An 11,437-nucleotide genomic window follows, 5' to 3' on the forward strand; every position below is an offset into this window, starting at 1 on the left:
AATCCACACATTTTGAGAATAAAAACTTTGCAGAGTATATTTTGTATTATTTATGAGTTACAAACCTTGCCTGTTGCCATTCTCATTCGATTTGATCGGATTCAAACTGAATGAAGCTCGAATCTCAGCCTAGCTGATATTTTCACGACAGTTCAGCCCATTTTTGGCCAAGTTGCATGGCGTGCGGCAGGATGAATGCTGCGGTCGGACCGAACACGAGTCGAGCGTTTCTCCCGGCGCAATTTCATTTAAAATCAATGAGTTCATGCGGATAGGCGTGAATCCCCGTCCCAGGTAGCATGGATGATGCCACATGAGAGGGTAGCGAGCACCTACAAATTTGCTTAGTCACTCATTCAATAGCGTTTGAAAATTTGAATTCAAAGCCACATCACATTGTAAAGAGCCAATTGGCACTGAGAATGTACTTACTACCAGAGCTGCGCAGTTTACTAAAAAAATTGCGGTCCGTTTATCGCTTTCCACCTATACAGTTGGGGTACCCTTCCGCCGTCCGTTTATTTGTTCGGCCGGACCAAATATTAATCGCCTATAGGCCAGTCCGACAATCATTCCGTTAGCGTTTCCGAGTGATGATTGTGAAATTTAGCGTCAAAGTCTGAACATAGCCTGAGAAGTTGCTCAGTTATTTACGAGCGAACAAAATGTTATTTCTTCATGGTAAAGTGCGTTATCACTTGTTTCTAAATTGTACTATATTTACTTTCAGCAAAACACCAAACAAGGTAAAATAATTTGGTTCTGTCGCTGGAACCAATTCATACATCCATTCATTGGCAATAGGAAACATTGCTTTGTTTGGTAATGGGGTCTTAAATAAGTGAGGCGAGGTTCCACTGTACTTTTGCCACCTCTGAATAATTTCATTAGCTGTTGACTGTTGTGTCTTTTACAAAGAGAAAGAGAACAAAAAGAGACATTTCTTCAGTTTTTCTTGTAGGATACAAAATATTTACGTATACAAGTATCTATTGTTCAACATCTGTTAAAAAAGGTATTGGGTTAAAGCATGTTTATAATATGTAAAACGTTGGGACAAAAAAGGTGAAGGAAAATGGGCAAAATGAAAAGAACAAATCAATTTAGCAGGGATGTGAAGTAAACACTTTATTTGCTTTAGCCACAACAACAAAAAAAAGATGTGGTAGACCACGGCCCAAGAATTCCACACCCGTCATGTAAAAGTTAAGTCTCTTAGAATGCAGAGATTAAATACATCTTCTCGGTTGTAGGTTTTTGTTTTAGTCTTCCAGAAAATGTCCTGATTCCATAGGTTGTCTGTGCGCCCGAGTGACGTCACCGCCACGCACGCGTTTCCCCGTACCCGATTGGCCCGCGCCGCTCCGCCTCCTCGAGTAGGTAAACCTCGGGGCGTTTGAGGGTGGGTGGCCCCTCCTCGACCGAACTCTTTATATTTGGGTGCCTTCCAGCAAGCCCGAGCTGGGTACCTCTGCTTCGGCTAGCAGTTGGTCTAAATTCTGGGAACCGAAAGGAACCGGCTTAACGGGAAGTTAGAAAATAAAGCAAAAAACCTAAAAAAAACAAAAATGCCTCCGAAGACCGACGATGGTGGATGGAAGAAGTTTCTGTGGGATTCGGAGAAAGGAGAGCTGCTCGGTCGCACAGGAGGCAGTTGGTGTAAGTAGGAGCAGCCTCGTGCTTTCTTGCCACCTGTTTGATTTCCCCGTGTTGCGTTCATGAACAACCCGTGTCTTTATGCCGCTCTCGATATTTTATATATTCCCTTAAATGTAATTTGAAAGCGTCAGAGTGTGACAGAGAGCGAGAGAGAGAGAGAGAGAGCTTCAGAATTCCCACAGCTGGACGTCGAGCGCCTTTTTTTTTTTTTCTTTCAAACGGACGGTCCACCGTTAAGGGTTAAAAATGCATCACAATCCAAGGTGAGTCAAGGTGATCTGGCCTTGCTCCAAAGTGGCGTGGATTGGAGGGAGGACTATCGATCCGTATCGGGTTCCTCCGATCAGATGTCAGTGTAATCTTAACGGACAATACCACTGATTAACTAAGGCTTCGACCTTCTCGAGTTTCTTGAGAGGCGCCAGTGCGCATGTCCTTGCAGCGCCTCTCAATGTCACAAGTACTGTGCTGTGCAGCAGAATACACTAGGAATGCTCTGCAGCGTATGTAAAGAAGAGGCGAATTCTCATGTTTGACCTTCTGGGCGCGTATTTAAAAAAAATTGCAGAAGCATCACGCACTGCTTTAGGAGGCTGTCACGACATTACAGGAAGTAAAAGACAATTTTGCACAGTTGATATGTATAATAATCCTTCTGATAAAGCCACTAAGGCCTGTTTTTAATTTTATTGCAGTCTTTTTTTTATTTTTAAAAATTTTTTTTAGATAGCCCACAGTGCTGACTCATAACAATAGACACATACTGTATCTCATCATAATGCCGTTCATCTTTACATCTCTGTAAACAACCACAAGAAACATTGGACGTTGGTAAACACCTTAATATCGTTGGCAGAATGCATGATTTTCTGGTTACTCTATCTTAATGCTGCGGCGCATTTGAGATAAGCCCACCCGAGGTACCTGAAACAGTCATCAAAGTAGTAATATGTGATTCATTAATGGAGTCTGACTGCCTTGCCCTTTTTGACATTGCTTCCTGCAGCCTAATGTCGAAGTCAGCCAGCAGCGGCGTGACCTCTGGATTTACCTCATTTTGGATCTTCCCTGATAAGATTTCGTTTTTTTTTTTTCTTTTTTTTTTTTTTCACCTGCAGTCCCTCACGTGAAGGGATGACCAGGACCCACGTGCCTGCGTCAGCATAACTGTTTTATTTTATGCTCAGGCTTCACATTTGAATTCTGTTGAATCTCTTAAGGACAATAGTTGTATAGTTTTATGATTAATGCTGAGGCATGTCTGTGTTTGGATTGCCTCTAGCATTTGTATGCGTGAGATAACAGAAGAGGTTTGAATTCATTCTTGCCCGACTAGTTTGCTGCCTACGGGGGCTGTTTTAGGATTTGGAGCATGCAAATAATTCTGAATACTGAAGGCTGTTGTTGATATTGTAATAGGGTAAGTATGCCATCGTTTTTGTTTGTGTATTTATTGGGGATTATTGTAATTTTTTTTTTTTTGGGGGGGGATCTCGCTGTGAACATGAGGTTTTCCCCGCGGTGACCCCACCCTCCCTCTTCTATCCCCCGCCCCCTCTAGTCAAAATCCTGGTCTTCTACATCATCTTCTACGGATGCTTGGCCGGCATCTTCATCGGCACCATCCAGGCCATGCTGCTCACCTTGAGCAACTACAAGCCCACATGGCAGGACCGAGTCGCACCTCCCGGTAAATCTGTGTCGTATTTGTTCAGGGCTGCCGGCTTTTTGTTGAGTACAGTGGTAACCTTGACGTGAAGTCTGAGAAGAACTATTCTGCCCTCCCAAAGCGTGTCGTGTGCAATTACTGAAGTGCAATTACTGTAAAACTAAAAATCAAACGGAAATAATTATATTTAACTAAAATGTATGATTTACGGACGTCTGCTAGCTTAATACTAAATTATAATGCAAAACACCATACATGGGCTAACAAAACTAGCATTAGTAGCCTGTAAGCAACTGATCTATTTGAACTGAACTGCGCAGCAACACCTCCAGGGTTTCTGATCTATGAAAAACGACTAATATTACAGCATTGCAGTGAACGCTTTTCTTCGTGTTTCGTCACCAAAACTATGTGGCTGGATGATGTATGTATTACTGCCCCCGTTGGCCAAAGCAGGCAAACCGGAAGCAGCAACACAATTTCGAGTGAATTAAAGCCAAAAATGTTTAGTTCTTAACATTCTATTTATTTATGTTTTTACTGCATGTTTTTATACAGTGTAATACTATTGAGTGTTGTTTTTGTTATTAAACACGTTTTTTTTTTGGGGGGGTCGGGGGGGCTATAACTGATTAAAGGCATTTCCATTCATTTCAGTGGGCAAAGTTGATTTGAGTTGTATGCATGGTCACAAACAATTTAAACTAATAGTGCAAGGTGCCACTGTACAATGCTTTTACACTAACACCCTTGAAGTTATCTTAAATCACGGTTCGGTTGGACAGGTGCAAACCCATCAAATTAACAGGACCAAATCCGCAAGAGGTGGCCTAAAGCCATTAGAGCAGGGGTGGGCAACTCTGGTCCTCGTCCCCTCGGGGGGCCGGAATTGTCCACTCCTGCATTATAGCATTTATTATGATATCCTACTTGTGTGGGGAATTGTCTATGCTCTTAGTCCTCACTAGTAAGACAATTCAGCGCACTAGTATAATGACAAGGGCACAGTGTTAGAATCATGCCCTTGTGAGGCGAAAATGCGCACTAGCTGCATGCTAATAGTACTAGTAGTGATGTTATAAAATTCTACTTGCTAACAGCTTAACATCGATCACTTCACTAGTGACGCCTCACCGGTAACATGCAGTTATTCTACTAGTGCACAGAAATGTCATACGGTACTGGAAGGCAGTAGGTGGGGAAAACTCACTCACTACGGTTGTTCTGCTAGTGCCCCAAGTTGTCCAACTAGCGCACAGTTTTGCCTCACGAGCAACATGTACCTATAGAAAGAAATTTGAAACGGTAGTGAAAAGAACGTTAAGACTAGACTTGCTGTTGCCAAGACTTCCACTAGTGCTCTGAATTGTTTTATGAATGAGGAATGCGGCATTTAAATACAGATTTTTAAGGGTAATGTTGTAAGAAATGTTTCAAGTGGTCCCTAATATAGTTACGTATGTCCAGGGGAGACTTCTTCTCCCTGTAAAAACGACCTTCATTAAACCCCCAAAACGTCACTATAGCAACTAGAACGCATAGTGTAGTAGTACACGCGAGGTGCATCTCTCCTTCATCCCTCCATGGAGTGATAGTTTCCAAAACAAATCTTCATCATGGAAGCTAATGATGCCAGATGAGCGCTAGCGGCAAATCTGGGAACTTAAAGCTTATCTGAGAGTTTTGCCGCCGTCCCACAGCCTGTCAGCCCGTGACAAGGAAGCTGCTAAATTATCCTGCAAAAAGCTAGACTGGATCTTCACACTGTTGTATATTGACTGTAACGGCCCGCGGCTGCTCTCCCGAGCTGTGACGTTAACAACACTCATTTTTCATCTATGGTATGGTTTGAGTGATGTGTACAGTGCCACCTCACGTGAACTAGCTTCCGTAAACAGCCATAGGTATGAATAAGTAGATACGAAGCGCTCCTTTTGAGCCGAGTTGCCTACCTTTTAATGGGACAGTCGCCCCTGCCAACATGGCCACCGCGTCGGCATGTGAGCCTGCTCAAGTCTACTTGCTATCTGCGACAGAAGCGGCACGACCCGGAAATACACTCAGCAGTCTATTGATTGCGCCACAGTGCCGTTTACCGGCATCACAATGAGCACCAAAAACACAAATAGGTGAAGATAGGTTCCACAGAAAGGCGCATTTGTGACGAGCAAATGCGTGAACTAGGAAATTGCAAATATGTGTGGAATGAACTGAAACTCATAGGATCAGAATGAGGCACCAATCCATCCAATGATGGCGCTAGTCAAGAATGATGTTGATCATGTGACTAGTTGGGAGTCCTAACTGTGTGTTTGCACGCGCAGGCCTCACGCACACCCCGCGATCTGACAAATCCGAAGTGTCCTTTAACCCTAAGGATGTGGAGACCTATTTGCCTTACACCAAGGCCTTGAGGGACTTCCTGGCCAAGTATGACGACGACAAGCAACTCGACCAGGTCAAATTTGAAGACTGCGGAGGTATGTCTATAGAGGAAAAAAAAAAAAAAAGAACAAAAGACGAGCTGGTCCCACGTCGAATGTGCACTTGATGTCCTGTCTAGACGAGCCGATGGAATACAAGAACCGCGGCGACTTGGAGAGCGATACGGGCGTCAGGAGGGCGTGCCGCTTCTCTCGGACCCTGCTGGGCCCTTGCTCTGGCCTGGATGATAAAGACAAAGAATTCGGCTTCGACAAAGGCCAGCCCTGCATCGTCGTCAAGCTCAATCGCATCGTTAACTTCCATCCTCGGGTGAGTCGAGTCCTTCAATTATTTATTAGTCTAAAACTGCGTAAACTCCCAAGCCCTGCCCCCAATTTTTTTTTTTTTTTGTGAACTGCAAATATGGAAGGGATTTCTGTATTGTGAAGTGTACAGGCCTACAATAAAATGTCTTAAATATCAAATAGGGATTTCTTGTAGTTCATTGAGAGCACAGCAAAGAGATAAAATAAAGGTTTGGACCGTTGGTTCATAGTCACATCCTCATGGACTTAAACTTGTGTGGGGCCCAGAAAGTGCCCTATTTTTTTTTAGGTAGAAAATGGGTAGCTATTGTGATAAAATGTCTTTTCTTTTTGCGTTCAGCCTCCTGCCTCAAACGAAACCATCCCTGAAGACGCTCAATCCAAAGTGCAGCCCAATTTGATCCCCATCTACTGCACCAATAAGGTAGTTGACGCTCAAAAGTGAAGTGAATCTCATCCCAGATATTCCTTGCGCGGTACTGTGCCGCATGTAATGTTACGCATTTGAACGTGCCTGCCATACATTTTTCATATTGTCCATATTCATACTTCTCAATTTGCACCCATTGTTCGAATGTGACTGCAGGATGTGAGTATGATCAGTACATTTGTGTTCATTATTTTCATTTCTATAATTTCTTTCGTGCTTCAACTGCATTTGTTTTTTTGTTTGTTTGTTTTTTTTGCAAACATATTATGCATGTCAACAGTTTTGGGTGTGTTTTTCCAATGTACTTTCCTATTTGCACTCTACCATAATTACACCTTGACAACTTGGTGCCTTGACTTACGAGCTTAATTCATTCTATGGCCATGCTTGTATCACAAATCAATGTAAAAAAAAAACAAAAAAAAACGCACAACCTATTTTAACATGTTTTTAATAGTAAAAATATGACTCTATTTTATTGTACTGTATCAGTGCGACCAGCTCAGGGTGCACCCCGCCACTCTCCCATAGGCAGCTGGGATAATCTCCAGCCAGCCTGTGACCCGAGTGAGGATAAGCAGTTCACAGGATGAATGGCTACACACACTCATAACAATTCAATAGAATATAAAGAATTAAAAAAATTTTGCAACATTTTTTGGTTTTAATTCAGTGGACGTTGTGCTGCCTCTACTGGTGTGCACACTTTAGCCACCAGTGGGCAGTACAATACATAGATGCAAATAATACTGATTGACTGATGCTGATTTGATGGTGAAACACTTACGGCACCGCAACTAAGCTGCAGTAGGTAGTTGGTTTTTTTTCACAGCATAAAAAATAGATCATTAGAATGATAATAATAATAATAAACAGCCAAGTGCACTTTGCCTCGTTCTTTGTAGAAGTGTTTGCTATGTGCCAAACTGTACACAGCATGTTCAGAGAAGGCAGAATAGACCTTATGGTTAGAAAAAAAAAAAATGCAACTGTTGTAAGTCCAATTTTTGCTTGCAACACAAAGTTAAAAAAAAATGACCAAGCAATGGCCCATAACTCCAAAAGCTCATTAGTTGTGGAACTCGTAAGGGAAGTTACCACTGAATTAATTACTTATCTTACCTTACATGCATCATCTAATCTTTTCTTTTTTTGTTTTTCTTGACAATTTGACATCTTTCTTGACACCAATTTCTATAAATCTGTCACAGTTCTGCTCTTGTATTTGTTTCTACTTTGTTAGTCCTTTCTATTCTGGTCTACAATGTGTGAATATTTCAAAAATCTCTCACTTGATGAGTAAAGTGGCGATCATCTCCGTAACGATTCTTCCTCGTCTGTCCTTTTCCATCCCAGAGAGAGGAAGACGCCGGCAAAATTGGCGAGATCAAGTACTACGGCATCGGCGGCGGCTTCCCGCTGCAGTACTACCCGTACTACGGCAAGCTGCTCCACCCGCACTACCTGCAGCCGCTGGTGGCGCTGCACTTCACCAACCTGACCAGGAACGAAGAGCTGCGCATCGAGTGCAAAGTTTACGGCGACAACATATCCTACAGTGACAAGGACCGCTACCAGGGACGCTTTGATATCAAGATCTCAGTCAACGGTTTATGACCGCTACCCGAACAGTAGAGCACTTTCCCGTCGCCACCCCTTCCCCTTCTCCCCTCCCCCTCCCCCGTTTCAACCCCCCCCCTTCCCCCCGACATGAAGTAGACAAGTAGTCGGGGGCTAAGTCGATCACACTTGCTTCCGGTTAGCGTTGGCGCACAATTTTAGTGGGGGGGGAAAAGTAGCTGTTAGGCCACGCAAGCATATTTATTCTGCTGTAAGTGACATTTTCCCACAAGCGATTTGGGGCCATTGTTCATTGGCCAGTGTACAAGTGGACCACCATCTCTTCCATCCCTCTCCCACCCTGACCATTACCACCTCCTCCTTGTCATATCACTGCCTAGGTACCTCGCTTTTCCGTCATATTTTTCCAGCGTGATGTTCCACGGCCCATAGTGATTGATTGGCTCGGACCACTCTTCTGATCTTAAATGAAAAAGGCTGCACTCCAGGGAATTTCTTTCCTCCTTCTTCTTTTTTTTTTTTTTTCTTTTTTTTTCTGTTGTCTTTTATCTTTAATCACGGAGGCCTTGTTTTACTTTGCCTTCCTTTTTGTGCTGAAATCGCTTAAAGTGTGAAGGAATTTTATTAAATGCCTTTTTAATTGATCTTTTTTGTGCTTTCCAGCCCGTGGGTCAGACACGTTGCTGACTCAGCTTTATGTTCTTCTCCACTGAACTCCGTCGCAATATCGTGACGCGTGTCCTCTGAATGTTTTTAGCCATCAAACATGGTGGATGAATTGTATATTTATACAGTTGTACATTTTGTTTCTGTGCAAAAATATTGTTAATGTATACATGCAATACCAAAGTGATGATCTGTAAAAGGGTCAACATTCGTTTGCCTTGCAACCTTTTAGTGGCTCACTTTTGAAACGTGAGGGGCCCTTTGGGCGATGAATGTAGGCGGAACCTGGGCGCTTAACTACTGCAATGATCACAATGTTCATGCATTTCAAATTAAAAAAAAAAAAAAAACAGAGGGGAAATGAACCTCAATGAGCTCTTGTGGCTTTTAGGTGATGAACCATGTTGGCAATTTAGTGTATAGGATCATATCTACAACACTTGAACTTGTACAACCTACCATCATTTCATGTACCCTTTGCCATTTAATCTCAGATAGAAACTAATAAAATCCTAATACTCCTCTTTCTTGTGCTTTGTCTTATATTTGATACTAGCCATGTCTGCCATCAAGTGGTGAAAACAAAAAATTAAAACTTGCAAGGGGAGTAATGTACGATAACAAAGGTCACTGGTCAATATTCCCGGATACAGACTGCAGGAGTTCTCAAACTTTGTAGGTCTAGGGACTTCCTACAGAGGATTTTTTTTCCCAAGGACCACCTCATAATCCTAATGGCAATTAAAAATAACTACAATGAGCACCCCAGCCCTAAATGCCATCGGAAATATATATATATATTTTTAGTAGTACATTATAAATATTTGTATGACTGAAATTCCATTTAATTTAAATATTAAAAATCGTGGGAAGTTTAGTGCACTAGTAGTAGAACGTCTACAAAGTCAGCGTGGATTTTTGCTTCTTTGTTTTGTTTAGTGCACTAGTAGTAGAACGTCTACAAAGTCAGCGTGGATTTTTGCTTCTTTGTTTTGTTTCGAGATGGGGGGCGGGGTCTGATTTTGAACATTTATAGGTGACGTTGCAGTTTTCCATTGGGCTTCAGCAACATATTGTTCTCTTTGTGACCACATCTGACCGCAAGAGAGCAGCAGTAGTACGTTGAATAACATTCACCGGCTACAGTGTTCAATACAGAGTTCATCCGATCACAGGACAAAAACGAGCCATTTATTTGATACTTTTTTTTGTATTATGTTTTCAAGAAAAAAAAAAACCCTGATACGACATCATACAGTTTGAGTTGGCCAGTTTAACCATCTTTTTTTAGGACATATTGTATTTGTCACATGATTTTGCCGAAAGTCACCTAAAAAACAAGTATTTGAAATATATTCATTAATAAATCGGTAAGAATAATAATGTATATAATGATTCATGTTTATGATGCCTTTGTCGCACATTCGCATTATGAAGGATAGAGGTTGATGATTAGCCTTGTTAGCTTTGTAGGTTTAGCTTTAGCTCTAAAATTAAATAAAATAAAGTTAAACTTCATTAGAATAACATTTAAATTTTATTTTGTAGTAGTAATTTAATTACAGTGCAAGGGTACAACGTGACAAAATGGCCGCCCCGTGAGACGGACAAAAACGGGTGGATTTTACTACTTGAAGTTCAGGGTGCAAACATTGAAATCTTTTCTGTAGCCCTCTACAACCCCCTTTACAATGCATAACTGTCATTAAAATGTGATTAGGTCGTTGGTAGACAGCTGTTTAATCACTAAATACAATTCAGAATGTGTCGTCTGCCATTTGAATTTCGCGCCCCCTCTTCTTCGGCTCTTTCCGGAGATGTGACGTCACAGGAGCCATAGGATTCAGTGACTACTAATCATGAACGGTCTAATAACGCCCCCTTCTGTCGGCTCGTGTGTTTCAAAATCCTCTCATTCCAAAACATCGCTCGCCATTGAATTTACTGTGTTTGTAGCGCATGGAAATTGTACAGTCTCGACTCTAGGGTGTAGCGAGCGGTTTAGCTATATCTACGTCCTTCCGGTGGCTAGAGCCACGATTCCTCGGGCCTCCATGAGGTTCGGAAACACTCGGAATGAGTAAGTAAAACCTATTTTCTAATCGATCTGTGATTGACAACTTGCAGGAAGTGACTTGTATCATAAAACCTATTACCAATGAGAATATGAATTTGAACAGACTCTGAAAAATGTTTGAACCCTGACCTTTAACTCATATTCCACAAACACAATATCAATCAGAATGCCCTGTTAAGACTACTGGGCTGCATAGAACATTTTCTTGGAAAGAAGTTTTGAGGTTGACTTCCCTTTAAAGGGGTCAATTAACCTACCATGCATGTTTTTGTAATGTGGGAGGAAACGGGAGTACCCGAAACACACCCATGCAGGCACAGGGAGCGCATGCAAACTCCACACGGGAAGGCCGGGGCCGGATTCAAACCCACGACCTCTGCACTGTAAGGCGGACGTGCTAACCAGTTGAACACTGTGCCTCTCAAAAACTCTTGTAAAATTTTGTTAGAATTCCTGAGTGAAAAACGTTCCTAGATTTTTTTCAAGTAAATATCACTCAACCAATATTTACAGTGTAAGTGCCAAGCCCATTAAGAGTTTCTTTAATATATCATGATTGTTTCAAAAGCCCCTCCTCATTCAGTGGGCTACTCCGTCTTAACTGC

General features: G+C 42.1%; 1 protein-coding gene across 1 annotated transcript; it reads left to right on the top strand.

Moving 5' to 3' along the window:
- Positions 1 to 1,428: 1,428 nt before the first annotated feature.
- On the top strand, positions 1,429 to 9,279 carry atp1b1b (ATPase Na+/K+ transporting subunit beta 1b). Its single transcript, XM_086036941.1, has 6 exons — positions 1,429 to 1,659; positions 3,221 to 3,349; positions 5,653 to 5,808; positions 5,892 to 6,082; positions 6,419 to 6,502; positions 7,865 to 9,279. Exons 1-6 carry the CDS (start codon positions 1,569 to 1,571, stop codon positions 8,123 to 8,125), a joined length of 912 nt encoding a protein of 303 aa, XP_085893067.1. The 5' UTR covers positions 1,429 to 1,568; the 3' UTR covers positions 8,126 to 9,279.
- The last annotated feature ends 2,158 nt before the right edge of the window (positions 9,280 to 11,437 follow it).

This window comes from Filicampus tigris, chromosome 1 (assembly GCF_054856515.1).
Source record: "Filicampus tigris isolate MCC_2025a chromosome 1, RoL_Ftig_1.0, whole genome shotgun sequence".
Taxonomy (NCBI): Eukaryota; Metazoa; Chordata; class Actinopteri; order Syngnathiformes; family Syngnathidae; genus Filicampus; species Filicampus tigris.

Excerpts from the sequence above, each read along its gene's own strand:
- atp1b1b (XM_086036941.1), top strand. The coding sequence starts at position 1,569 with ATGCCTCCGAAGACCGACGATGGTGGATGGAAGAAGTTTCTGTGGGAT. Across the intron at positions 3,350-5,652 it reads GGACCGAGTCGCACCTCCCG|GCCTCACGCACACCCCGCGA; the intron begins GTAAATCTGTGT and ends TTGCACGCGCAG. Across the intron at positions 5,809-5,891 it reads CAAATTTGAAGACTGCGGAG|ACGAGCCGATGGAATACAAG; the intron begins GTATGTCTATAG and ends TGTCCTGTCTAG.